This window comes from Drosophila rhopaloa, unplaced genomic scaffold, assembly GCF_018152115.1.
Source record: "Drosophila rhopaloa isolate 14029-0021.01 unplaced genomic scaffold, ASM1815211v1 contig_195, whole genome shotgun sequence".
Taxonomy (NCBI): domain Eukaryota; kingdom Metazoa; phylum Arthropoda; class Insecta; order Diptera; family Drosophilidae; genus Drosophila; species Drosophila rhopaloa.
The window spans coordinates 261,856-289,752 of NW_025335078.1; the positions used below are offsets into that span (position 1 = coordinate 261,856).

At 39.5% G+C, this 27,897-nt stretch overlaps 5 protein-coding genes and 2 long non-coding RNA genes across 11 annotated transcripts in view; 1 reads left to right on the forward strand and 6 right to left on the reverse strand.

The window, feature by feature from the left end:
* LOC108037720 (potassium channel subfamily T member 2) overlaps positions 1 to 17,115 on the reverse strand; it is a 29,688-nt gene extending 12,573 nt beyond the window's left edge. Inside the window, 15 exon segments of the mRNA XM_044459347.1 lie at positions 963 to 983; positions 986 to 1,215; positions 1,304 to 1,453; positions 2,368 to 2,508; positions 2,633 to 2,811; positions 2,881 to 3,144; positions 4,451 to 4,634; positions 4,696 to 4,790; positions 4,852 to 4,935; positions 4,991 to 5,065; positions 5,129 to 5,327; positions 5,394 to 5,493; positions 5,891 to 5,970; positions 9,897 to 10,124; positions 17,078 to 17,115. Coding sequence (XP_044315282.1) covers positions 963 to 983; positions 986 to 1,215; positions 1,304 to 1,453; positions 2,368 to 2,508; positions 2,633 to 2,811; positions 2,881 to 3,144; positions 4,451 to 4,634; positions 4,696 to 4,790; positions 4,852 to 4,935; positions 4,991 to 5,065; positions 5,129 to 5,327; positions 5,394 to 5,493; positions 5,891 to 5,970; positions 9,897 to 9,988 — 1,894 coding nt within the window. The 5' untranslated portion in view covers positions 9,989 to 10,124; positions 17,078 to 17,115.
* Positions 17,116 to 18,710: 1,595 nt separating this feature from the next.
* LOC108047503 lies at positions 18,711 to 19,686 on the reverse strand. 2 transcript variants are annotated; one of them, XR_001769440.2, is made up of 3 exons: positions 19,554 to 19,686; positions 18,947 to 19,106; positions 18,711 to 18,890 (listed from the first exon to the last, which is right to left on the reverse strand). It is a non-coding gene; the product is annotated as an uncharacterized LOC108047503 (long non-coding RNA). The 2 variants fall into 2 exon arrangements; XR_001769441.2 differs by having other exon boundaries at positions 19,580 to 19,594.
* Positions 19,687 to 19,853: 167 nt separating this feature from the next.
* Positions 19,854 to 20,459, reverse strand: LOC108047502. The gene is made up of 2 exons (XR_001769439.2): positions 20,347 to 20,459; positions 19,854 to 20,288 (listed from the first exon to the last, which is right to left on the reverse strand). It is a non-coding gene; the product is annotated as an uncharacterized LOC108047502 (long non-coding RNA).
* A 403-nt stretch (positions 20,460 to 20,862) lies between these two features.
* Positions 20,863 to 21,965, forward strand: LOC108047501 (101 kDa malaria antigen). The gene is made up of 3 exons (XM_017127702.2): positions 20,863 to 21,491; positions 21,561 to 21,728; positions 21,790 to 21,965. Exon 1 carries the CDS (start codon positions 20,996 to 20,998, stop codon positions 21,374 to 21,376), a length of 381 nt encoding a protein of 126 aa, XP_016983191.1. The 5' UTR covers positions 20,863 to 20,995; the 3' UTR covers positions 21,377 to 21,491; positions 21,561 to 21,728; positions 21,790 to 21,965.
* Positions 21,966 to 22,229: 264 nt separating this feature from the next.
* LOC108047497 lies at positions 22,230 to 22,936 on the reverse strand. The gene has a single exon (XM_017127695.2). The coding sequence runs from the start codon at positions 22,934 to 22,936 to the stop codon at positions 22,736 to 22,738; it is 201 nt and encodes a 66-aa protein (XP_016983184.1). The 3' UTR covers positions 22,230 to 22,735.
* Positions 22,937 to 23,023: 87 nt separating this feature from the next.
* LOC108047499 lies at positions 23,024 to 23,533 on the reverse strand. 2 transcript variants are annotated; one of them, XM_017127696.2, is made up of 2 exons: positions 23,195 to 23,531; positions 23,024 to 23,138 (listed from the first exon to the last, which is right to left on the reverse strand). In XM_017127696.2, the coding sequence occupies exon 1, from the start codon at positions 23,396 to 23,398 to the stop codon at positions 23,270 to 23,272; it is 129 nt and encodes a 42-aa protein (XP_016983185.1). In that variant the 5' UTR covers positions 23,399 to 23,531; the 3' UTR covers positions 23,024 to 23,138; positions 23,195 to 23,269. The 2 variants fall into 2 exon arrangements, with proteins under 2 accessions (XP_016983185.1, XP_016983186.1); XM_017127697.2 differs by having other exon boundaries at positions 23,028 to 23,141; positions 23,195 to 23,533.
* Positions 23,534 to 23,961: 428 nt separating this feature from the next.
* LOC108047500 (splicing regulatory glutamine/lysine-rich protein 1) lies at positions 23,962 to 24,619 on the reverse strand. Of its 3 annotated transcripts, none has more exons than XM_017127698.2 (2): positions 24,325 to 24,619; positions 23,962 to 24,218 (listed from the first exon to the last, which is right to left on the reverse strand). In XM_017127698.2, the coding sequence occupies exons 1-2, from the start codon at positions 24,506 to 24,508 to the stop codon at positions 24,133 to 24,135; spliced, it is 270 nt and encodes an 89-aa protein (XP_016983187.1). In that variant the 5' UTR covers positions 24,509 to 24,619; the 3' UTR covers positions 23,962 to 24,132. The 3 variants fall into 3 exon arrangements, with proteins under 3 accessions (XP_016983187.1, XP_016983190.1, XP_016983188.1); XM_017127701.2 differs by having other exon boundaries at positions 23,962 to 24,199; positions 24,259 to 24,615; XM_017127699.2 differs by having other exon boundaries at positions 23,962 to 24,196; positions 24,259 to 24,614.
* Between the last annotated feature and the right edge of the window lie 3,278 nt (positions 24,620 to 27,897).

Sequence of the window (27,897 nt, forward strand, 5' to 3'; positions counted from 1 at the left end):
TGTACTTAGGCGACATTCACACATTACATTAAACGATCAAACGAGTGTTTACGTGGGACTACATCCTGCAGGGCTTTCCCTTAACCCCCTTTCTGTTTTCGAATTTGATCAAAAGTAGCGGACTTATAGCTGATAAAGCCTTAAGAAAGCTTTTATTATTTTTCGTTTTGGAACAATTGTTAATACTTTATCCGACACATTGGATCAAAAGCGGAAACGGAAACTGGGGAAAGTATTTTCTCTAGCAGTATATGAGTTGAAAGGGAATATAAGTGTTGTGTGTGTGTGTGGAGGATTAAAGAGCTAACCTAAGAATACTTTAATTCCAATAGAGATCTAAGGTCAGAAAAGGCTTAGACCTACAGTTTCTTAATTGAAACTATGTTTCACCTAAGGGACATTGCCGTCAGGAACTATAAGCGTGTTCTTCAACTGTTCTCAAGTGTGATATTAGTTTTCATATATTTATATAGTATGTTGTAAATTAAAATAAAGCGGCTAAGTTACTCCCTCGTAGGAATACATTAAATAACAAAGTGGAACCCATACGAAATGATTAAAGTGGAAAGTTTCACCAACAAAAAATAAACAAATTCGGGCCAGGCGAATATTATGATTAACGTTAATTCGAGGCAGGCTCGCTCACAAAACAAACATTTAAAGCGTTTTCGTTTCATTCAGACAAACCAAACGAACGGAATATTCGGGGGAAACGACAAAAAGGAAAACTTTTAACTCAGCCTCAAAAATAAGGATTATCGGAAAAATGTAATAAGGAGAGAGAAAGAGAGACAGAACTTGTTGCTAAATAAGGAAAGCTTATAATTCATATATCATATTTATGTTTGTATGTAAATGGATACATATTATAGTTCATTCATTCGCTTGAATTTTAAATGTTTGAACCGCGCACACACACACACGCACACACTTATTGTGACTTATAGAGAGGGTCTACCCACCAGTTGCCGCCGCGGGGTGGGGGAGGCGGACGAGGAGGGTCCGCCCCCGCCCCCTTCCTTGGCAGCTGCCGTCGGGTCCGATGTTTGATTTTGATTAACGACAAATGCGGAATTCTCCTCCTTGGTGATGCTCATGTAATAGCACGTGTCATCCTTTTTCATAATGTGCCTGGGTCCGGGGTTCAGCAGAATGGTTTCCTCGTAGAATTCGGGCAGCTCCGCCGGACGCACGCCCACCAAGGCCACTCCATATCTGGGGGGGATGGAGATGGGAATGGGGATGGGTGGGCTTAGCACGAATTCCGGCTCTGAATGGGCACTCCTCTGGTAGGAACACTTACTTGCGATGCGAATGGAAGCTGGCGTAGGTGAAGCTCTTGCCCTCGTACTCGCCAAAGAATCGACTGTCGCCCAGCACAATGTGGTAGATCTCGTTTCCGGAGCACTTGCCGTACAGGCGGTGCCACTCCTCCGGACTTTGCTGGCCCTCCCTGCAGAAGGTTCAAATGTATATACTCGTATATGGGGATGTGTTCTCGATTTCGCGATTAGGCTCATGTGGAATGCATGAGTCACGGCCCAGTTGGTTTCCCAATTAGCATTCGCTGACATCTGATTAACCCGTCTTTTCATGCCGCGCGACCACAGGTTACGGAAACTACCACTCAAAGCCGCAATTAATTAAAGGTTTTCATAAAACCACCTCCACCTTTTGCTCAGCTAATTTTCACACTTGCCGTCGGCGAGTATTATTTTTGTTATTCCATTTTGTTATTTTAATTAAAACCAGAATTTAAAATTGAATTTCTATTATGCAAGTGTAGGGATAGAACGGGGGATAGTTATTTGTTTGTTAGTGCTAAGCTCATTCGTTCTTTATGGTGTTTTTATTAGCAGTTTTTTATTTATCTCCCAGGAGTAATAAAAATCTTTAGATTTTCCCCTGAGGTAAAAAGGATTTTTGGAAGTAAAAAAATCTTATCTTTCAGATATTTTCAGGAATGAAAAGAGGGCATAGCAAAGATTTAATTTAAGAAGTAAGAAAGCTTTTTCTAAAGATTCGAGTTGTATTAAATAGTTTAGTGTTTTACCCTGTTCTACTTTCTTTTTTACCACGCCACTTCTGGAAACTATTTTCAATAAACAAGAAGTAAGCTCTGAATCATGGCTTTCCCCCCCAGTTTATGCATTTGGCCGCCCACTCCGTGCTAAGCTAAATTAGCTGCTCCCGCAAAAAAATAAATATAAAAGGCCCGAGGAAAAACGTCTGAATGAGCAATCAAGCGGCTGTGACCTGACCACCGACTCCGCCGATGACGTGACGCATCCAAGCGAAACGATGACGCACGGCGGATAGAGAACTTTTTGCATGTCCTGCCACCAGGGCTACAATGCGTATACGTACTGTCCGCGGGATGTGTGGAGCAGCAGGGTGACCAGTGTGCTGGCGCCGGGACAGGTGCAGTTGTTGGCCAAAAGGGCGTACTTGAACTCGTCCTCGCAGACCACGTGCTCCGCGAACTTCACATGCAGCTTGTGCTCCGGCCTGCGGAAATGCGAAATGAAATTTCCGCAGGATGTGCGATTGGTTGAGTCGCCGCGATTGGCATTTGCAAATAGAAAAAGAAAATTCGAATTATTCGGCACCGGAACAGGATATGTTTACCCACCTGAAAATCTGCACATACTGCGGCACATTCGGCGCGAAGTCCTTGACCGCCCACGAGCGTAGGATGGTGTGTTCGTCGGCGGCCGTTTTGTCTGCATAGTTCCTGGCCGCCAGGATAAAGCACGCCTCCGCCTCGTTCATGCGGGCGCGGGCTAAGTCGCCATCTTTCAGACAGGAGCCCTGCAATTGAGTGGGTTCAGCATGTCGGATTCTTGTCCATAACTAAGCCGGATTATGTCCGAGTCGCACCTGAATGTAGATGACGCGCTGCGCCCAAATGGGCACCTGCAGGATCATCCGCATCGTTGTGTCCAGCTCCATGGGACTCAGCAACACCACATAGAAGTCCTGCAGCAGCGGATGGGCGTAGAACTCGTTCAGGAAGTCCATGATGGTGTCCGCATGCAGGGTGGTGGAACACACCACCACGTGCTTTTCGCTCTGGGCGCGATGAGAACTGTAACTGCCACCCAGCTTCTGACGTTCCATCCACGTGAAGGCCAGCTGTTCGAACTGTATACAAAGGATTCATTTAATATGTAACTAAAACATCAATCAGCTAGTTTTCAATAATAGTCAACTTCGCAGCAAGGCACTTGTCACTTTTAGGTTTTAAAGTTACATTATTATGTTGTACAAAACTCATTTTAAGCATTATTATCCCTTTTTTTCTAGGATACTTTTCTGTTTAACAAACCTATGAAAACTATGCACTTTCTTTACAGTGGTTGTGGCTTCACTACTTTACAGTTTAATGGTCTCATAAAAATAAAGCTTGCGATTTGAAGGTGACTTCAAAAGATTGATATAAAAGTTTAAGACTGGCTTCTTTTGCTAGTATTCGCTTAAAAAACTTTTTTTTGTGTAGCAAGCCTCACAAGGAATAATTCGATTTCTGGGATTGAATAAGTTCAATAAAACGTAGATGCCAGCACCTTCCGTGGATTTGTGCAACATTTTGGTCAAAAAAGCTTGCAACTTGTTGTTTTTATTGTAGGGCGGGGGCTAGAAAGTCATAAATTCTGCAGCATATTGACATGCACTTGGAACTTTTAGTGCTGGCAGAACAAAAACCCATTCCACATCCAAAACTACGCTGGAAAAAAAGTAGAAAAACTGTTTTGATGGATGCTTTTGTTGTTTGCTGTTTGGCCAAGTGACCAATGGTCAGTCATATTTTTATACTCTTTCGATCGATTGTTATTAACCTTAACCAATTTTACAATACATTTTAATAGTACATAATATTCTTATGTTCTGATTTAGTTATATTTTTTCTGGTGAAACCAGTAATAACACTACTAAAGCTCATTCATCTATATAGTAGACTTTATACTTTCTTAACTATCTATCCTATTTAGCCGTGAAGGGTGTGCTGCTATCGTTATTCCGATTTTGTGATTCCATCCTAGTTCGCATTTCTCCTTGGAATCTCTTCTCCTGTTTCTGCTGTTTGCTCAGCGCTTGTTTTTGTTGATAAAACAATTGTTTGCAAATTGTTGAACATGGCAGTCAGTCAGTCAGTCGGTCGGGGAATAGGAGGGGTCACGGACAGACAGCCAGCCGGGCAAATGGTGAACAATTTCCATCGACAGCATCCCAGCCGGGTTCCTCTATTTATTAATATCGATTGATGACCAAAGTCGCCCACCCTCTCGTAGATGCAGATGATGGATGTGGATACGGTTCGCTCCGGCTTTGGGAGCATAAATATTTGATGTGGCTTTTTTGCCGGGCATAAGATAGCTTCTAAACAAAACTATTTGGCTTTGGCTAATGCCCCGTCCCGAACCAAAATTGGATCCCTCGTCTGACTCACCTGCGTGGGCAGCACAATGAGGGCGACACAAATCATGATGACCATGTAGAGCTGCGAGGGCCAAATGTCCGGCACAAAGTCTCCGTATCCCACCGTGGAAAAGGTCACAACCACATAGTAAGTGCTCTGAAAGAGATTTAAATGCCGATGGCCAGCCCGCTGGAAGTGCTGGATGCCACAAACGCTGGGAACAAAATAAAATTTATTTGGGTTGTAGGGTAAATTTGTAATCGGGATTGCATTACCTCGTGAAGACTAGACACAATAGTGTGGCTGATAGAATGGTCAACTGCTGGGAGAGCGCTGACTGAGACTTTTGCATGGCACGGTGGAGGTCATTCTATAGAGTTCGGTATATTAGATAAATCTAAGATCGTGTTAAGACCAACACCTTCACTCACAAACATGTTCTCCAGCGATCGCTTTGCCAGCCAGCAGTTGAGGAAAATGGGAATGAAGAGATTCCGCAGCGGAGGATGAACAATCTGAAGGGGTAAACACACCTGATTAGCCCATATAAGGACCAGAGTCAAAACCTACCGTAAGTGCAAAGGGTATTGTCGTTACTAATTCTAGTATAAAGTGAAATGAGAGTATCTGCTGCCAGATGTTGCCCTGAAAATGCGAGACAGAAGTTAAAATACAGGATAGATAGGGTTAAGGGGCGGGTTGGGATACCTTATAGCCTAGATATGTGAGAACCAAGGATTGCGTTAGCGACACCATGGCTAGAAGTAGCTGCAGGACCCAGAGCACTGTTGGCCGATTCACCCAGAGTATGGCGTCCCAGTTGATGATGGGTTGCTCCTGGAACTCCTCCTCCGTCAGTTTGGCCGAGATGATGAACTCCGTTTTATTGCCCACTTCGCAGCCATAGCTATCACATGGTATGATATATTTAATCAATCATCATGGAACAGCTCCATCTGCCGACGCCACTCACCATGTTATAAATGTTGGATTTTTATCCAATATCACACGTATTATGTAGAGAACACACGACAGTAACTTAAGGAATAAATCGGCGATTCGTATGCGCAGGCCTTTTTGGTGAAGGGAATAGCAAATGCGTTAGAATTTGGGTCAGTTGAGTAAATTATACTGTCTACGAATGTTTGTCGAGTGGGTTTTCCCTTCGGCCCCGAAAAACAACCTCCCCTCAACCGAGTCGACCTGTTTACCTGTTCAATTATTTCCTCTCCAAATCAATATTTACCCAAGATTATCGAATTCGGCTTTGTAATGTCATTCGTTGGTCCTTCTGTCTGTGTGTTCGTGCGTTTGTCTACGTCCTTATGCGGCTGGCAGGATACGTATACATCCGTTTCCCGTCCATCCCGCCACTAATCAAATTCAATTAAATACTATCTTGTTGCTTCTTGTGATTACGATGAGTATTTTGGTTAATTCAAAGATAATACTTAGCTGGTGGGTACTTACTTGAACGCTGATTCTTAATGAAATAGAGTTGCAGTCTTTCTTTAAATGTGTTTTCGTTCACATAGTACTCCACACGAACTCTGCAAAGAAAGGAGAAAAGCGGGGTACTGATGATTGAGCTTCTAAATTGAGTTGTTGAACAAAGCCTTTGCAAGTACCCTTGTTCTTCTTCTATATCCCCGGCAATCGAATTCCCCCATTTCCGCGCCACCACTCGCTGCACTTGACAATTGATGCGCTTACTTATCACATTAAGGGACGCAGCTGGCTGCAGTCTTCCTCATGCTCCATTACTTGACACTCAGAAAAAATACATAGTATTATTTTAAGGTTAAGTTAAAATGAACTTTATTTGTTGCCTAAAATAGTGATAGTCAAGTTAGTTTAAACTGTATTATGTTGGGGTATAATTTAATGCTTAAATTATAGGTAAAGTTTCATAAGGGGGATATATTCATATTATTTAACTTTGGATTTCCCAACTCAATAAGCATTTATGTGTCCACAAAAAAGTTCGCAAATACTATTATTAATTATTCTCATTCAAAAAGCATTATTATTTCAGATTATTTATTGAACATTTTATGAAAAAGGTTCTCTCCTTGTGTAAGTCCATACTTAGTGCGTGCAGCTAAGTATCTGGGAAGTAATGAAGGTCGAAAGAAGGAAACACAGGAGATGGGGACGTGGCAGTCCTCCACACACGTGACTGTCTTGGCCGCCCTTTTCTTCTTCCCGTCGCTCAAGGACGAATGGCGTCTACAAATGGCTTTTCCCTGAGAAAGAGCGCCGTCAATGGGTTTCAATCAATGACTATTTGTCTGAGCCCCAAGCATACCCATTCATGTACTACTGATTAGATCAAAGGAAAAACCCCTGTTTCGACAATTCCATCATCAAAGGCTAACTTCTGTTAACTAAAGGGTAAACCTTCTTCGACTCATTGAATTCTCTTTTTAACATCTTTATATTTTTCATATTTGATAACCCTTGACTGCAGCTGCAACACTGCTGCCTTAAGTGTAAAACGAGTTTAAGCCACTCCAGCACACATGGCGTATGAGCAACAAAATGTGGGGCTTATAAGCTCTTCCGACAATTGTGGGTGGCGCCATATATGGTTTTATGTGCAGCTCGAGTTTTGCATTTGGCGTCTCAGTGTCTGAATATTCAACACGCCGCACCATAAGTGTTGGGCAAACATTTTTGCGGGATCTTTATGCACTTGACTGCACAAGACAATTTGCCATACAGTTGAAAATGTTCTCTGGGTTCAAGTAATTAAAGGAGTTGCTTAAACCCTGGCACAAAGACGACCCGGACGAGATTCAATTAACTGTTTGCCACCTTCTTGGCCTTTGTTTTGGCAGCTTTCTGTCGCAGCTCATTTGGGAGCATTCCGTTGAATATTCATGCCAAGGTTAATGCACCGGAGCAGGGGAAGAAACTGTAAGAATAGTTCAAGTGGCTCCCGGCAGCAGTGTTGACTCAGAAATGGCACCTTGGGGGCCATTCGAGGGCCAAGGACGATGACTGCAAGTGCGTGGCGAAATTAACGAGCGTGGCCCAAACCATCACAGTCACCATAACCACCACCATCACAATCACCGTGACACACACTGGCAAGTGACCAATCAGTTATGGCCCGGCCAGAAGGTCCAGCGGGCCACTGCATACAATCAACTCTGACCTGCCCCCGAAGGATTTTTCGCACTTCTCTGCGGTTTGTGGCGGCAAAGTTCATTCCCCTCGCCTTTTCCGGCCGTTGAACGCGGCACAAGCGTTCGCCAGATGGCCATAAGTTCTGGCCAAGAAGGGGTCACCAATCACTAGTCACTCGAGAGCCATATCCATGCGCTTTAAGTCTTTAGTGGCGCACACACAGCTCTGCATATTTCAAATAAATTTCGCATTTTCATTTGTGCAAGCTGAACTGTAATCAAAACTACAAAACATTTGCATTCACTTTGATTGCAAATATTTCCATAAATTTTGCAGGTGGCAAAAAAGCTGGAGAAAATTCCACTTTAAAAGTGAAAGCTGCGGGTTAGCCACTGAATTGGAAAATGGCAAACTTTGCAGTACTAAAAATTACGGAATATTTATACTGACGCTATTGCTAAGAGCTTAATCGAATTCATTGTTTATTTATTCAGCATTTAAATATAATAAATTGGAAAATTTAAAACTTTTCCGTACGAAAACTACGGCACTTTTAATCTGACGTTATTGCTAGAGTCTAATCGATTTTATTGTTTATTTATTTGGCATTGAAACAAAATGTTTTGTCAAAAATATTTTGGAGACTGTTGAAAATTCCCTCTAAATAATAATCTAATACTTTTTATGGATTTTTAGTCCTTCAAAATGAAATCAAATGGTTGAACTTCCAAGAACAGTTTTTGTTGTGGTTATTTATTTGGTTAAAGTGGATATACATTTCAGAAAAGTTTCGTTCAACTTAGAACTAATATCATATTTGTTTCTAAATTTCGGTTTTAAAAACTCAAGAGATCTATATATTTTCTTACTAACATATTCAAAAGTTTTAATAATACCATCTATGTGTTTGCATATCTTTTTGGCGAAGTTTTTAGCCTAAAATAATTGGTTTTATACCCGCAGGATCCCACATTCTTCCTATGTGAAGTTTGTGGCTGTACCCGCAAAGTTATGAACTTTTAAAGTAACCCCCAACTTTGGCTTAAATTGATTCCATTCTTCTGCTCATCCAGCATTTTATGGTCCTGGCTGGGAGGACCTCCTAAGCTGACGAAAAATTGCACGTTAATGTGTTTTTGTTGTGCCATTATTTGATTATCCACAGATATTGAGTTTAAAGCTGGCTAAAATGGGCAAATGGGCAGCCCGCGGCGGGATGTGCTTAGATTGTTTTACCTTTATTGATTTTTGATTTCGTGCTTTTTAAAGAAAATTTGATTTAATTTTCTGTGCGTGGTGGTCTCGGGTTTCTGTATTCGTGTCGAGATTTGATTACAACTCCTTGATGAAATTGTGCCGGGAAGAAAGGCGAGGGCGAAACGGCGAAGCCAAGCAAATCAAAGGCCACAAAGGGAATCTAGGAGAATGCCTAACACAGCAGGCTTTTTTCGGCCCCGTCCAACACAAAGGATTGGCGGACAAAGGACACCATTCAAGCCCATGCGTGGTCTCAGGTAGCTACAAATTGCATCCTTGGGCCCCACCATCAGAAAAAAGAGGCTGCCTTTTTTGTTTGTTCCCGGCTCCTGCATGTTTATTGCTGTCCTGATGAGGCATCTCTATATCTCTACTAAAGTGTCCATTACGGAAACGCTGCATTGATTGCTTCTCGTAAAAAGCTAAGAGCTCTTAGCAGGCGATATACACTTATTTATGGGTGTGCAGATGACAGCTTAAGGGGCGGAATTCAAGAAATTATTCAGGATGAGAATGCATTTTGCTTGACAAGCTTCCGGCACTCATTTGGCATTTCCAATGCAAAGTTGTCTTTTGTTTGCTAAAATATTTATAAGAAAATACCTTTGCGAAAAAAAGTCTACATGTCCCGAGAATTTCCCATGCCTCTTGATTATTCGTTTAGACAGGGAAAAATGTTGGAATAAGATGTATATTTGCCATCTTATTAACTATAACCACTATTGGTATTATACGATTTAACTGTAATGTGTACCAACTTTTTAAAATAGCTTTCAAGTTGGTCTAAAAATAAGATTATACTTGTATATTTATTTCATTTAAGAAAAGCTAGCTGTAAGGATTCATATTAAATAAACATAAAATAGTTAGTTAGTCAGCTTTATTGGGAAACTGTACTTTAAAGTGCAGAATACTTAATTTTTTTTGGAAGTGTAAGCTTTTAGTTGTGAACTGATTCGATTATGAATCGACGCCTTGCTACTGCTTTGACCTGTTAATGGCTCAAATCGAATTTCGAATTGAGTTACGAAGGAGCGTATACGGGATTTTGCAGGGCCCAAGCGGCGTATACGCAATGTCGACTTACCTGGGTATTCGATCATAGGAGTCCCACGAGGAGAGACAATTGTAGGACGAATTGCGACTGTTGCCCGCCATGTTGCATAATAGATGATCCATTGGCTTAAATGACCGCGGCACGAAGCACTTTATTTAATTTCACCTTTCGATCACTCTGTCAATTGCATTGCACTTTCGATTTCTGGATGGTTATACTGATATGTATGGGTTGTTGATTTGAGAGTGGACCTAGAGCCTGTAGGAGTATCACACTTTAATTCCAGCACTTGGGTAACTTCAACTTTAATCAAAATTGATTGCCCTGGCTCGGCAATTAATTTTGTTGTTTGAACACGCAATTGAGGACAGAAAGCATGTACACACACGCTGGCACACACTTATTTATAGCTTGTTTAACATGATTTTTTGTTGCTGGCCTTGTGGGTGTTGTTGCGTCCACCCATTGTGTGTTCTTTCGCCATTTAATAAATTTATTGCCCTAACGGCCATAGCCTTGAAAAGCAATGTTAGCGGGGCAAATGGATGTGGACGATAAACCGGCATTGTGCCCTCATTTTGTCATTAAGCCCTGTTTTTACACTTTTTATTATCTGACATTGCTTCTTTTACGTCAGGAAATGAACCCCCTCCACCCAAAAAAAAAATTCAGTTAACATTATTTTCAACTTCCCTTTTCAATTTACGCATTTAATTAAACCGCATGAATTGACTGGAATATTCCTCATCCCCATCATCATTTGTTAATCCGGAATTCAATTGTAAATTCATACATTATTTAAGGTGTTCGGCGGTTTCAGCTTATGTATTCATTTTGATTGCTTTTTAATTGCAAATTCATGTTCTCTGTGGGATAGGAAGTTTGTTAAAGTGTCCTTACGGAAGTTACAGGCTGCTGATTTCGGCTACGTGAGCGATTTGAGAATCCCATCAGTTGGCCCTAAAGAGTCAATGAAATTTATCGCTTTTGACTTTCGCTGACAGACACAAAGCCAAATCATTAGACGTGACTGAGAAGTCTCGCTAAGTGACACATTGACAAATGACAAGGCCAAGTACCGTCTGTCTTGGTCCAAAGGACATTTTGCGGTTTTTATTCCGCTTGACGAATCTGTCTCTCTTAAAGCGTTTTTCTCCCAGCCTTTCGGTATTTGTAATTTAAATTACCCGGAGTCTGGCCTTAAGCAGCAGATGCTGCCGCGCTTTATGGCTTTCGGTATGCCGGTACTTCAATTAAAAAATCTCAGAAAAACCTCAGAAATTCTTATCCCGTTCTTTGACGTTCATTTCATTTGAACTTTGAACTTTACCAGCTTGCACTTTTTCCTATCGAGCGCTGATTGATTCCCTGGTCCTACTTTCGAATGCATTTATTCTTTTATTCATGCTGTCTCCAAATGCAATTTGCATGGCAATGGCTTGCCGTGAATTATTTAGGCATTCGAAGTGATTAATCGAAGTGTCTTCTTCGGAAATCTTGTGCGTGCCGACTGTCTGTCTCACATCAAGTATACGCCCTGTTCAGGCTAAGTATGCCGGTAATGCCTGTGTGATGTGGCGCTTTTTCGTGGGCTCGGCAATTACAGTAATTGGCCTGTCCCGCGTCTAACACCTTTTTATGGACTCCAGTTGAAGGCGCGAAAGGTGTGGGTCTCAGGGGGGCAAGTAACCCAATTTCTGGGCTTTAAGGGTGCGAAACAAAAAAAAAGAAATATGACCATAACTATATAATTTCAAGTAACCCAAAATAACTTCCAGTAACCAAATTAAGGGGTTGTAAGGGTGCAAAACTAGACTGTCAGATATGTTGTTGGAAAAATTGTTAAAATATTAACATAGAAATGGTGGTATTTTACATAAGATTAAATTGATACCCATATATATTTTTCTTATTTAGTCACTGTGATTCCATAAATATTTCTAAATTTGGTTCCTACTTGAACACTTCAAACTGGATCAAACAAATGTATTCATTTTTTAATCGTTTCAACGTTGAGTGCCTGTTTTTTCCCCATCAAGGAAGTACTCCAGTTTTTCGAGTTTATTTTTGGTTCCCGCATGGGGGTTTATTTTAAAACAAAGCCCGCGCCGACGACAGTTCGTCTGCCCGTCTGTGGCACAGCTCATTAGGTTTATCGATTGCTCAGATTGGAGCAGTCTGCCGTGCAGCAATAGCCTTGACGACAGACAGAAGGACCAAAAGTTCCTTTTGCAGAGGGAATCGTGTGTGCTGCCTAAATATATGCAAACATTTGCATTAACACTCGGCACATGAATGGGATGCTAGTCCTTCGAGGAGCTGGAGAGGACCAGGAGCGTTGAACTGGCTGCTCGCAAACAAATCAATTTGACTGCATAAAATTCAACCATTTTGCCAGAGCCGTGCTTTTGTTTCATTGTCCAGACAGTTCGGCTTTGTTTCGCTGGAGCTGCTGGCATTTGCATACCGAAAATATCTTTATTCATTTTGGTGAGCCAAGCGAATAGAAATTGGTAATCCGGTGACCTTTGCTGGCTGTTTGCCCGCTGTTCCTACGGAAGTCCAAAGACGTCACAGTTCATGAACTCTTTTGGAGCTCTTGGTACGCCTTTCCCCTTTCCCCCATCCCCTCTTCCCCATCCCCGCCTTTTCCTTTTTATGATTTCTGCTGGCAGTTTATGTCCTGGCTTTATGTGCAGCATAATAAACTTGATGTCTGAATCGTTTAAACTGAGTGAAGGTCGCCTTTTAATGGTCTTATATCTTGATTGCACACAAAATCCCCAGAAATATGATGGGATCAAATGTATCCAACTCCTAATGCTGCACATTTCAACGGCTTGGAAATGGACTTGGCTTTGATGTGTTCTGAGCAGATGCTCACCGGAGCAGACCTAAGTTGCACTCGCATCTGCCCAAATTAGCCTTACAAATGTTTTGAGTCATCCGCAAACATATTGCCGTTTCCCACGCGATCGAACCATTTACGGTTTTCAAATAACCAGGCACAAGGGTTAGGCGTTTTCTTACGGAGTGGTATACCTTATCTTTGGGAAACTCGCATATTAATAGTTGTCTCTTTGAAAATTTAATAAAGCGAATGGACAGGTTTGAAGTTTCAAAACAGCAACGATACCTTTACTTCGATTAGTATTTAAGGAGGAAGGGAACTGTTTACGCTTCAGCACAAATTTACATACGTTTCAAATTATATTTTGAGATATTCAATTCGTTCTTATTTTTCGAGTTTGTGCATAGTTTACATTTTAACATCTATGAGGGAAATAATACAAGGGATTTATTTAAAACTTTTTGAATAAACGTTTAAAATATCATAAATTAAATAATTATTTAACAAACTTAAGCAAAATATCTGTAAATTTTTAAATACGATAAAATAATAAAATTTTAAAGAAATACAGGGTGGAATATTTTTGATAGACCGCAAATATTTCATGCTATATTTTCCTCAACTTGTTGATTACTACTTTAGTATTGTTGCTGTTTTGCCGATTGCGTGTGCTTCCCCAATTCGAGTGAAAGTTGGCACGCGCCATCGAAAGACAGGGAAAGTGAAAGCGGGGAAAGTGGAAGAGACAGCGTGGCATAAATAAAGGGAGGGGGAAGGGTTTCGAACAGCAGACAGCGGCACGCCTTGGCTGTCGGCCAACAAGAAGTGCGCAACAGTTTAAAAAGTAGGCGTCAACCGACACGACACGATATGTCGGAATAGAAAGGACAACAAAATGGAAAAAATTCCAAAGGAAAGGGGAAGGAAGTGAAGCAATGAAGACGAGCAGACAAACTGTTGCTGCTTCCCCTTTGGCTTAGCATATTTAATCGTGCGGAAGCAATCGATTGCCGCTAAATGGGTGGCAATTTGTACCTAATGACGTCATTACATGCAACAAGCAAACTGCCAACGGCCGCAGGACATTTCTGGCCAAGAAGAAAGGCTAATGTCCGCACCAGCAGCCCGTTCATAAATCAATGCTCTAAACTTGGCAAAAACCGCACGCGACCTTTTCTTGGCCAGACCAAACCAGCAGCTCTGCACTGTTAGAAAAAATCGACAAAATGTGACCCTAGGGGCGAAATTTTTTTTTGATAAAAAGTGTCTAGACGGACTAAAATGAAACCATTTTTTTGATAATAGGATCATCGTTTAAAAATATTTTATTATTTCATATCTGGCATATTAAAGTAAAGCAAAGTTTTTATATTTCTTAGAACGTTATAAGCTTTTTGACCTTACCAATATCAAAACTTGTATTATTTTAAGTAGTGTAGCAACAGGACGCATATACCACAAAATTTGACATATCAAATATTATGATAAAGTGAAATATTATTAATATTTTCTACAATCCCTAATTTGAATAGTATACCAAAGTGGGGGAAATTTTCACAAACAAAGCATATATTTTAATTTAATATGGATGTTTATGGGTGTACTTCTTTTGATTAGACAAATAAGTTAACAATTTAACTAATGAACAAATTTAAACTGGTTAAAACGTGACCTGGAAAGTGACCGAAAAGAAGTACTTTTTAGCAATGTCTTCTTCTAACAAAACATTTATAGTAAAGCATTATTATAGTGAACAACAACAATAAAATGTGTTAACTGGCCCCTCTATCGAAATCTATATCTATGTTTTTGAGAGGCGACCAACACTTGTGTGTCACGTTTAACATAAAAGGATACGACGGTAGAACTTTTTATCTCTGTGCAGCAGCAAAACAAAAAAAACTTGAGTAGGCAGAACGAATTTATCACTTGGCCAGCTTAATGGCTCTTGGGCCAAACAAAAGCGTATTACAAAGCGTTTAGCATGTTGTTTTTCCACTCCTCTTTTTAACATTTCACTTGATCCCTCTTTTGTGGTATGTGCGTGTGCTTGTGTTTGTGTTGATGGCCAGGCCAAAGGAATAAAAGAAAAGCGCATTAAAAGAAACCTTGGCCAAAGGTGAAGTCTTACGGCTTAAGTGAGTCCTGATGAACTAATGTGAAAATGAAGTCATAAGTAAGGCAATAAGGAATTGAATCAGTTTATGAGACTAGATTTATAATTGTTTAGATACGTTTTATTAAAACAACTTACAAAAAATTGATTATTATGTTTCATAAGTAAATAAATATAATAATTTCAGTTTTAAATGTATAATTTTATATTAAATGCTAAAAATGTGGTTTTCCATAATCTTACAGCTTGTGGTATTTTTATTAAATACAAAAGATTCTGTCTGAGACAAAATGACTCTTAGAAGTTAATTAAATCATTTATTAAAATTTTCAATTAGTCCCCTTTTATTGTGCAAAGCGACTTTCACCTTTGGCCTAAATTTACTTTTGTTTTCCAGTTTCCCCCCTCCTCCCACTCTACTTGTGTTTTCTTTTACCATCCCTCCCCAACCTTCTCCCAGTTTCTTGGCCAAATGTATGCAAATAGAAATGTCGCACATATTTCATAATTTTCATATTCTTCGTGCCGAAAAGCAATTTGCATTTGCTTTTTTGTTGTTCTTGCTGTTGGGAACAAATTGGTTGCCATTTCTGTTTATCATACATGGAAATTCACAGAACAAGCGTACGAAATGGGAATTATGGGCCAAATTAGCTTATTTGACATTTGAATGTGCAAATATTTGGAGAAGTGTGAATGTAAAGTCGCTTCGCATTTTTCATGCCCGACTGCAGTCGTTGGAAATCGATGGAGCTTTAAGATCGTGCGGTTCGCATTGAGTGGGTATTTCGTTTATCTGCAGCTGTCAGTTAATTTCCGTTCAAGTAGCCATTAAAACAATCATGCCGCCGCTTAGGCTTACACCCCCACTCGCAGACACACACACACACACACACCAGCAGGAACGCCATTTTATGGGCTGCCATTAACAGCTTGTTGTCGCAGCAGCCATTTAATAATAATAAAATGGTAAAAATGGCAGAAATCCAAGGGAATAACTCAATTACACGGCCAGCCAGACGGAGACTTGTCAACACTCCGCATTCTGCCTCCTTCTTACTAATTAAAGACGCCTTTCCAGCTTCTTGGCTTATTGAATGATGGGGCAGCCAGTGCTCTCCGTCCCTTCGATTAATAATATCGAATCCAATTAATCTTCCACATTTGACTAAGTCAAGCTCACAACATGTGGCGTATGTCAAGTTATCATAAATGATTTCGACTTGTGGAAAGTTTGTCAAAAACTTTCTCTTGCTAAGTCGATTTGTTGGAACGACTTTCGCCTGAATTGCCGCAAATTTTCAGTGACAACTAACTATTCGCAGGCAGTCTGTCAGAGGAGCAGGACCCAATCCATAATCCCCGTCAGCCAGGTCTCGATTAGGTGGAGAATTAACTTGGCTAATTACAGAAGTGTCTGGCATAAAGCTGCGTAATTTACTTAGACTTTAGGAAGTTTTTAGGTTGGGTTTTTAAATTAAAATGTTTCTTCTCTTGATATTTTTTTATTTCCAGCTTTAAATGTTTTAAATTCTTTTCTACACCCCTTTTAAAGCCATATTTTATTCTGAATAGAGAATTTATCTTGCAATTTGTACTAGAGATGCTAATGGCTTGATAGCTTTAAATGATTTATTATGTTGTTTACTTAATGCTGTACAGATTATTATATATTTATGGTTTGTTTTATATAATTTAATTTAGATTTGTTGAATTAATCTACGAAATTTGATTTAAATGTTTTTAATCGTTTACTCGGTTGTTAGAAATAATTTCTGAGAATGGCTCTTAATTAGAAATATTCTTTTATTAACCAAATTCTTATAGTTCGTTTGAAATTTAATTAATACGTTAGTTTATTATAGTTTTGAAATTTTATTTATTTAACTTAAATTTTTATTTAACTTGAATTTTGTAATTTAATATATCATATTTGAGTGGTAATTTGCCTTATACTTATTTATGAGGTTAGAAAATATCGTAAATTGCTTGAAATGACTTGCTTATTATTAAAAAGTATTTTTATTTTGTTTTATTTTGGACCATTATTTTAATCATTTGGAATTGCAATTTAAAAATTTTGATAAATGCAATTTGGTTTTTATTTTTTATAATTTTTGCATTTTATTTTCAGTTTCACTTTTAGGTTTATGTTTGTTTTCGAAACAAAAAGTTGTAAACATCCTATTTAACTAAGCATTTGCTTGTTGGAAATTCGATTTGAAATGCGTTTTCGAGCGTTACGTTTTGAAAATATCTCGCGGTTGAAGCGTTTGAGCGGCTGTTTTAGATACGCTCGCCTCGGCACTGGGATAAGGACTGAAGTCCTGCCGAGGACCCGATTCGGCAAAGGGAAGTGGCGCAGGCTCGGAAAGCGAAACGGAAATGCGGGAACTCACCACAGTGGTGGGTTTTGTGGGCGCCAAACAGCTGAGATGCCGGCAACCGTTATTGTTTACGTTATTCACAAAAGAGAGCGGGAATTTCGCCCGAGGAGAAAGCAAGGAAAAGCTTGGGGAGAGCAGGAAAAGCGTTAAGGGTCAGAATGTTAAGCGAAAGCTTTCCACTAACAGAAGCTTTCCACAGCACAACCGAAATTCAAATCCCCGCTGTTAGAAAGGAAACTGCATAAATTAACTGCAAACATGTGAACCAAAAATTCAATTAAAACTTTGTATTGACAAATTAGCATCAGGAACGCCGGAAAACTCCTTGGCAAAGCGAAACAAATAGAGGAGTCAACCAATCAGAAAAATTGTAGAAGGGTGCCCGCCATTCCAGGGACAGGTGAGAGGCACTTGAGCTGCCCCACCTGTTGGGCTGGCTTATAAATCCAAGTCCCCGACCCGCACGGCTAAGCAATTTAGCCTTTGGGCCAAAAGGGGAACCCACACCGGCTTAGACTTCCTGGCAGGGGCATCAATCATTCTGGAAGGCAACCGTTTCATTTGGTAGGCGAGTCAATCTTGTGAGCGCCACCTTAACCAATTACCTAACCGCAGATGAAAAACAGGGGAAATCGTGGGAAAGGGGAGCCCAGGCCTTTTCAACCTTTGTTTGCTCCGCAGATAAGACTTGCCACAAACATTCCGGCCCTAAGTTATGCAGAGCGACGCACTCGAGCCTAACCCAACTGGAAATGGATCCGGAGAGCTGGTGCCGAGTTCATAAAATATTTATTTATGCGGATGCTGCGGCTCGATCTGGGGGCCCAAAGACTGATTGAAACGAGTTCATTTGTGTGTCAGGAGGTCGTCAGTCTTCTCATTTGTTAAACGTTTTGTGCGCCTGACGACGTTGAACACATATACATATATCCCCGGATTTGCGCAATAATCAATCATAATGAATGGCCAGGTGGAGCCGGTCAAAAGGGTTCCACACTCCCACACATGAAACGGCAAATTGGTAGCCCTTAAAGTTTGCTTTAACTCCCACCTTCGTGGCCCGAATGATAGAGGAAGTGAAAAGTTTACTCCTTTCCTTTAAGTTTGCCAACTTTTACCCTGCTCAGATTCTGACGTATGTATTTATTGCGGCTGCCTTTGTTTTTTCAGCCATTAAAAGGAAAGGCGGCGAAACTTTCCCAAAAGTCATAAATGCATTGAACTTGGCTTTAATCCCTGGCGACTTCAGTGTGAAAACTAAAAAAGTATTTTAGAGTTGTATACTTTTTAAAAGGCAATGGAATATTCTATAAAAATATAGAAAGCGACTTAAAAATAATAAACTAAGGGGTTACTTTTTTTAGACTGCCCATTGCTTTTATAGTTAGTAGGTTTTTACTTACAATTCGTAATTCAATTTAATATGAATAAATTACCTGCAAGTGTGAAATTGCTTTCGTTAGAATTGATAAATAATAAAACAAGCCGCGCTTTGTGGGGAATTGTTTATTCAAAGTCCATGTGATAGAAGTGGGCACTCTAGATCTTGAATTCCTGAAGGGCTATGATAGGGTTCTTAAGTCTTCTCAATCAGGGCTCGCAACGTCGGCATACGAACATGCCGAACACCATGCCCATTCCAAAGCAGATGACATAGGCCATGATGTTTACTGCAGAAGGGATATATAGTAGAACTAACAACAGCATTCCAATCACATAAACTTACACGGGTATTCTTGGCAACGAGAAAACCAACGATTCCTCCAACAACGAAAGTAATAAACCGCTGCATATTTTCTAATAGAACTAAAATCTCCGCAGCTAAAAACGGAAAATTTTGTTTTTTTTTAAAGAACACCTAATGTACGCTTCAAGTAGACTGTCGACTGAGGAATAAATCGTTAAGTTTCGAGTTAAACTTTAGAAATTAAAAAGCAAAGCCTACTGATTTGTATATCCTAGCAGAGAGTATTATAGTTTCAGTCAAAAGTTTGCAACGCAGTGAGGGAGATATTTTCGACCCTATAAAGTATATATATTCTTATTCCTTTAATATATTACAATTACGCTTTTAGTTTTGTCAATATCGGACAGCAATGTCATATAGCCTCCGCAGAAACGATGGCGGAATGCAGCTCAAAATCAACATAGCTTCATTGTTTTTAGTGATAAAAATCGAAATGTAGTCGTTTTGTAATAACTGCAAGGGTATATAAACTTCTGCTTTCCGAAGTTTGCTTCCTTTCTTGTTTGTATAAATATTAAACTGCGGTTTTCGCGCACAAAAAGAAAAAAGTCGTTGTATGGTGAGTCGACCATGGTTTTAGACTCACCCATTTCTAGACCAATTTATACAAACCGCAACTATGTATGCTGCGATATTAGAAATCCCACAATACAGCCGATAATAAAAACCAAAATCCACTCCATATCCGTAAAAAAGTATAATTTTCAAGAAAGAACGTGTATATGATCAGAGCAAATTTAAACTGAATTGTAAGCAAATCAATTTCGAAATTGGCTTACTTAGAAGAGCCAACTAAATAGTATAGTGTAAATAGTAAATACCCATTCAAAAGTGAATAAATAATTTCTATAATTCTTAAAAAATTAAAAGACAAGTTTTTGGTCATTGCTAAAGTTTATTCATGCATTTTTCTTGATAAGCTTTGAATATTATTAGTGTAAGAGATGGGATGAGTTAGCACCTCCGGCAGGTCATCATTCCAATGATCACGCCCAAGGCAAAGGAGATGATGTGGGTCATGTTGCTTCTTCAATTTGGTTTCGGGAAATACGGAAATAATTTATTCTTCTTGGTCCTCTTGATTTCTCGAATACTGGAATCCAGTCGAAATTTTGTAGTTCAGGCTGGCAATAATATGCTAGAACTTAAATTTCCAGGTGTACTTGGTCGACCTTTATTCATTGATTTTCCTCTAGGTATTCCTGGCCACCATGTATCCCACCAAACATCCAACTAGAAATGTGATTACCCAATCTACATCCATTTTTGCCAAAAGATATCAGTTGATGTGAAACTTGTAAAAAGTAAGCGAGTTTTGAGTCTGGAAATACAGTGAGCGTTTTGCCAAAGCCTACTGAAATATGCATTGAGGCTCTTACCTGTTCTAATGGTTTTTGCCTATCAAATAACCAACAATACAGCCTACAATAAAGGTAAGAAACCAAGAGTTATCCATAATAGCCCAGAAATTGCATTGATGCATATTTGGAAAATAAACGTACTTGTTTGTGGAAAGGGTTTCAAAATGACATTACAAGCAAGGAAGTATGGACTGTATGGTTGTATTTTGTGAAATGCATTTCAACCATTGAACCAAAGATATTGATTAATAAGAATAATTGATTAATGCTAATATATATGAGGAATATTTAGAGGAACTGGAACTTAGCACTAAAAAAATAACATATTGATTTTTTCTTTAATTTGCCTGAATTCTGGGAATACAAAAAATTATACCAATAAGTAACATGAAAAGGAGAACAATGATAATTGTAAATGAATTACTTTAAAGACGATATGTTGCGCATTTGACATTTATTTAGAAAGTATGAAAAGTATTTTTAGAAAGTAGTGGATGAAATCAACGTCAAAATCTTAGCTCGGATGTCAAAGCACCGAAAGACCTCACTGCTCAAAATTCTCCATTCGGCTAACATCACTTTTCTTAAATTTTTTTTGGTGTAAAATTAAAACGTTTTTATAGGAACCCTCTGATTACCCGGACATCCATTTCAAATTCCGTTGAAGATGTGCGACAAGCCAGCCTGTCCCCCGCCCCCGCGGTGTTGTCCTCCACCCCCTCCCCCCTGTCGTCCTCCGCCCACTTTGTGGCAGAAGTTGAACTGCGTGCCCTGCAACCGATTCTTTTTCTTCCTGCTCGGGGCTGGCATTGGGCTCTACTGGGATCACTTGAAGAAGGAGGCCCAGAAGGCGGCGGAGGAGGCCAACAAGTCGCCAAAGGAGAAGGAGAAGGAGGCCAAGGAGCGCGAGAAGAAGCAGAAGGAGAAGGAGAAGGCCGACAAGGAGAAGGCTGAAAAGGAGAAGAAAGAAAAGGAGAAGAGGGAGAAGGAGAGCAAGGGCAAGGATAACAAGGGCAAGGAAAAGGACAAGGGAAAGGAGGGCAAGTAACGTTAATGAGCTTTAAAACGGAGATGTCCAGAAGAAGGATTCCTTGCCCCGAAATTCGTATCACCACCAATTACAAAATTTTAAGTACATTAAATGGACGAATTAAAAATTATTGGTTAGTCCCTTGTTAAGGTGATAAAAGGATTCTTCATTTACCATCTAGTGTTTACCCTAATACTTTCAGATTAAAAATATGATCGGCAAGGAATTTGAAATGGAGATTTATGGCCCCGCGATACTTAACTTTCTGGTGTTATCCTAATACTTATCGATCAAGGCAAAAGATCGGAAAGGATTTGGAACTGGAAAGAAGATTCGGCTACACCAAACCAAAATGCTTGCAGTTTTAAGGGTATATTTGTATATTTGTTACAAAACGATATCAGCAATTAAAACTTTTTTTTTACTTTCAGGCAGGTTCTTTGCTAGTCCTTGTTAAAATTTACAGTGAGCAGAAGGAACTTTATATTAAAATATTATTGCCAAATATTAATTGCCAACGATATTGTTACCAGCGAAATATTGTAACTTTCGTACAGTTTGAGGCTTTAAGCAATTTAAGAAAATATATTGAAATATATTACCAAAACCTCAAGACAAATAAAATTATATTTATTTGGGGCCCGTGATGTATTCAAAAACTATTGCTTGCTTTTCGACGCAGGAGCACACTTAAATGCAAGGCAACAAGTTGCGATAAAAATAATATATATATATATATATATATTTATATATATTATATAACAATATATTGCCAAAAGCTTTCATATAAATTGAAACAGCGTTGGGTCTTTCGATTCCTGCTATTCGGCTGGCAAGCAAGGTGGCAAGTTATGATAAAACACCAATTGAATACAGATGTAAAGTTTTTATTTAATACATTTTTGAAGTAGTTTTGAAGGTCAACTATATGAATTGGCTACTTTTGAGCTCCCAAGCATTTACAGGCCAAGCTTTTACGGGTAATTAGGATTGATACAGCCCCAATTAATATCTACTTAGCATCATTTCCATTCTCATTTAAACGGAGGAAAGTCCGGAGGGAATGTAGTGTACAGCACCAATTTTACAATTGTTTCAACAAAGGAATAGAGAATAGATCAATCGAAGAAATCCGTCTAGAATGTGGTAGGTAGTTGTTCGATTGACAAATTGCTCTATAGATAAATTTATCGACTGAGAAATTTCTTATTCCTTAATTCTTCGGCGGACAAACTTATCGAATGGCATTTGTCTTGGTCGCTCAACGCCCGGCTGCATTGGGTACTTGAAAGAAGGTGACCCAGGAAGTGCGATCTCGATCAAGACTGCCAGGATTGGGCGGCTAAATAAAATCCCGCGGGCCGAGATGGACTGCTGTTACTTCTTGCCCTTGCCCTTGCCATCGTCCTTCTTCTTGTCCTTGCCAGCGTTGTCCTTGTTGCGCACGAAGAGCACGCCCAGTCCCACCCCGATCACGAAGAACAGGACGCGGTTGCACGGCGTACAGTTGAGCCGAGAAAGGAGCGACGGCATCGGCCGGCACACCCTCCGGACCTCGGTACGCTTACAACAGGGCATGGCTCCAAAAGCTCGACAGGATCTGCCTCAATTTAGACCGAAATTTTCTTTGCTGGCGGATGTTGATCGAAAACCAAACACGGTAAAATTTTGTGCAAGTCGAAAGAGTTTGATATTGAAGTTGTGAAGTCGAATTAATACTGAGCTTTGTCGGGTCGCCTGGTTGACAGGTCGTCGAACTGGCTTGAAGTTCCCGGCTCGACTACTAGATGGAATTAGGGTTACCTTTTATGTCTTGCGATGCAAATTAATACCCACCTAAATCGATTGAGTTCCCGATTTCTGCTGCGTTTGTGTGGGAAGGGAGTAGTAATGTGGATCGTCCGTCTGCTCCTACTTCTTCTTGTCCTTCTCCTTGCCCTTGTCCTTGCCCTTGTCGTCCTCGGGAAAGGTCTTGGCGTACCACAAACCTACTAAGACGCCCGCAAAAACCGAAGACAATCGCTCGCACATTAAATGCATGGTGTTAAAAAAAAAGTCTTCCAATTGAACCCAAGCGTGACCTCAAAGCAACTTACGAATTTAATATTTACACAATTTAGAAAATTTTCAGATTCATTGAAGTGTACTGGTGCGGCCAAAACGGATAACTGAAAAATACCCCAGCCTAAATTCCAAAGCACTTTACCCAAATCTCACAGCCTGCTTTGAAGCACTTTCCATACAATTTAAATTATTGAGTTTGTCGCACACTTAATTAACTGAAAGATTACAAAGGCCAATTTAATTAGCTGGGATTACGTGTATCCCTGTGCTGTGAAAACGCGAATAAAAGCCACATTTTACCACCTCCGTTGGCAACTCTTATTGAAAATTCGCCAGTATTTGAGTCACGTGTAGCACAACAAAGGCTCCACATGCTACAAAGGACATGATTCGCCTAAAAATGAAGCAGTTGGGGGTAAACCACAGGAGATAAACCAAATTTACCCTGAAAATACGCAAAAGCATTTGACTTCTGCACTTTAAATGGGTCTTTTTGGGCCACTTTTAATAACCCAATCGTAAGAGAAAACTTCGGAGAGTTCTTAAATACAATTTGCAAATAGCATCTTTATTAATGTGCCAAATTTTTCATCAGAATAAATCAGCTGGGTGGGCTCTTAATAAAAACTTGTCCATATCATATGAAGAATAACAACAGAGTTTTTTAGGTAACATTAGCAGAAGAATTATCGTATCCGTTCAGTGGTCACTTATTTTACAGTTTGGCTTTTCATGTTTCCAATCGCGTCATCAACATTCGAGTTTTGCCCATGCCTACTAGAACGTTTACGAGTAACTAGAAACAAAAAAATTAAGGTATAAGGACTTTCACATACGTATCATCTTGGCTAAAAGAAGCTTTAGTTCCACCCAGATTAGCCATTTTTATCCCTTGTCCTTGCCTTTCTCCTTCTCTTTTTCCTTTCCGCTGTCACTCCCCTTGTCCTTGCTCTTGTCCTTTCCCTTATCCTTTCCCTTATCCTTGTTGTCTCCCGTGGACTCTTCGCAGGGGAAATTCTTTGCATACCAAACCCCAACCATTGCTCCGGCGGTCAGGGCGGAAAGTCGGTCGCAAAGCATACGCATTTTAGAGAACAAAAATATGGCTTTTCTGGCTAAAAATACGGAACAATTTTGAGGACTAAAAATTTAAAATATCAGAGTTGTACTGCTTAATCGACTTTCTGAATCTAATGACTAAAAGAACTCAGCGTACTTTGGTGACATTTAAATGAAAATCCGTTAGTAAAAGTAACTTAAAATTTATATTATATTAAAGAGTTTGGTTGCTTAAAGTGTTTTAAGAAATCACATCGTTAATATTATCAGCTGGCCCACTGAAACGTGCAGCCTTTTGGACTCAGAAAATGGGTATTCTTATCTAACACCTCCTTGACATGACCACATTTTTGCAAGTGACTTGAGAAAGCGCTTTTACACCCAAACCACACCTACCAGGGAATCAGTCTCCAAGTTTGCTAAGGTGCTTCGATGTCACAACCAGCAGGGAAACCCAAAAATGTTGGTTTTGATTCCAAGTCCCCCATTGTTTTCCTTTCTGAAATACTTGACAATCTTTTTACGCATTTTTGGACTGTGCACACCTGAGAACTAAGACAACCAAATACTGCTTTATCTTTATTCTGGGTGCATTCGATTGGTAGGTAATTATTTTATCCAAAAGCATGAAAAAACCCTACTGAAAGCGTTAGACTTTGCTGATTTTCTTAGAGTCTAAGCCGACACTTGAATTCATTTTGGCTAAACCGCTAACTGAAAAAATACTGGAATCTTAAATATTATTTCAATAATATTTAAGGGTACAATTAACATTAAATGAAATATTGAACTTTTTAATTAGGTTTTAATTAGGATAAATTAATGTTATGTAATTTTATGTAAGTTTTATTTAACGTTTACACTAAAACAAAAAAAACAAAAATATTCATAATTTTAGCTCTTAAAAGGAATTCGTTTAAAATGAATTTTTGTCTTTTAAGAGTAGATATTTGATAACAATGGTAGGTCGATACAGCTGATCACTTATCTGGGCTCATGTTAAACATTTTAACAAACCACTTTTTGGACTTTATAAGATATTAAGTGCTTTAAGATTTATCAACCTTTAAAAGTGCCAGGTTTTGGTGCCCCCGACGCTAATGTTAATAAAATAATCAAGCCAACAAAAACATATTTATTGATTTTGGTTTCATCTTTAGTTCTACATCGATCTATCCATGTCTGTTCGTCTGTATGTCCGTTTCAGCGCAAACTAGTTCCTCAGTTTTAAAGCTACTTGATGCAGCAAGTATATAAGTCGTAACGGGCCTACTATATCATATGAAATAAAATTATAACGTCCTTGTTTCCTTACATATATTTATAATAATATAATAAAAAAAAAAATATTTTTCGTTTATAAATATCGGGTATAAACTTATAAACATGTCATTATTTTTTAGCAATTTCGTTTTTTTAAATATCGGGTATAAACTTATAAACATGTCATTACTTTCTCAAAAAACATTTTTAATTCGGGACCGCTGGCCCACTGTGCAGCGATTGATTGTTTTTGTTATAAGCGACGGTTCGAATAACAATGCTTTTTTAATATTTTGCAATCGGGTCGGGTTCCTTTTTTTAATTTGTAAATACCTCACATTTATTTTAACACTCAAATATTCGGGCAACGGGACCGCTTGGGGCCCACTCACCTGGGGATCTGCAGCGCGATCTCGTCCAGACTGTCCGACGGACTCATGGGCGTGCGCTCGAAGAGGCGCGAGGGGGCCAGGGTCAGGTGGCCGGTGGAGTCGCTGACACACTTGAAGACCTTGGCCCCCCGCCGCTGGCGCTGCTGCTGCCGCTGCTGCTCCACGCGCTTCTTGCGCTTCGTCTCCTCGGCGCGCTGCAGGTTATGCAATCGAAAGAAGAACATTGACATTCTGCGGGTGGGTGGTTGGTTGGTTGGTTGGTTGTGGGTGGGTGGCGGATGTTATGACGAGTCGGTTGCAGAAATAATTTCGATTGCAGTTTCAATATTTGTTTTTTTAGCGGGTTGATTTTCCGTTGAATTTCGCAGCGTTATTGTGCACAATGTTTCGATTATTGCTTTCGAGAGTTTTAATTGTTTGGTTTTTTCACATACAGTTTTCATAATTTTGGTAAGCATTTTATTTTGGTTGATTTCAGGTTTCATTGTCATCAAAAGCATGAGTTATTGTAAAGCATATGGTAAAAGCACAGTGAATGTACAGATAGATTTGTGAATTGTTTTTTTCTGAAGTGAGTTTTGAGTGTAGGTTTTTTAGGGAGCTTTCTGTACTTTAAATAAGTGCACAACATAAACACCAACAGCAAGAAAAGCATAAATAAATTCATCGTAAATTTTGTAGTGAAATTAAAAAAGAGAAATCATGAATAATACAGTTTTTCTGTGTTCTAGGGCTTAATAAACTTTTGCTGCTATTTAAAATGCAAGCTATTTGATGAAAAGGTGCAGTTCTTAGTAAAATAAAAGAAAAACGCATTTAATCTCAAAAGCTAACAAAAGCCCAAAATAAGCAGTAGATGGTTCAGAAAATAAATGAAACAATAAATTAGTTATTAAGCACAGCACAGCTTGAGGAAAAACACCACACTTAATCCCAGCAACCCCAAGATTACAAAAACAAACTAAAATCGCAAAACTAAATCAAATAGAGAGCCATACGCCCGAGGGCACAAACCAACTTCCGTAGTATCAATCAAATTTCAAGTCCAATGGAATTTTTCACAAAAATGAGAAAAACTTTAGAACGGACAGAAGGCAGCAACAAACTGGCAACTGTCCGCAAACGGAGGATTCAAAGCTAAAAAGCTGAAATGCTACTTCCATTCCGGAAATTGAAATATGAACCGCATTCTGGGCGAGATGTCCCTTCGAAAATGCTACACAATGTCCTCGGAAAAGGCAGGAAATGGCGGAAGTTCTGTGGGTAAGCCAGATTTCCAAGGAATTTAAAGCTGCTGCTCTCATTACTGTGATATTTCTTATGCACAAGGCCAAAGGCAAATTTGGTTTCACAAATTGATTGATTGATCGGCTGCAATCAGCTGTTTTGCAAATATATTTGCCGGGAATCAACCGATTCTCTTGTAATCAGCTCGAGATTTCCGTTCAATTAGCCAGCGAATTCCCTCCTTAATGAGCCTGGCGAAGTGAGAGCTCCCGCTTGTGTCAAAAATAAATTAATCGAAATTTGCATAAATTTGTTTTGGTCTGAAGACATTGTCGCGTCGTCTGCGCCAATACTCCAAACACTCTAAATGATTGCGTACCCGAAACTTAATTATAAAAGCCAAAAGAAAATAAGAGGGAGATGTGGGCCAGGGCATTGGAAGTTGCGATGAACTGGAATACAAAAACGAACACTCTGCACCATCATTAGCTAGTCCTGGTAGAACGTTTGGTTTGGCTAATTTAATGGGTATAT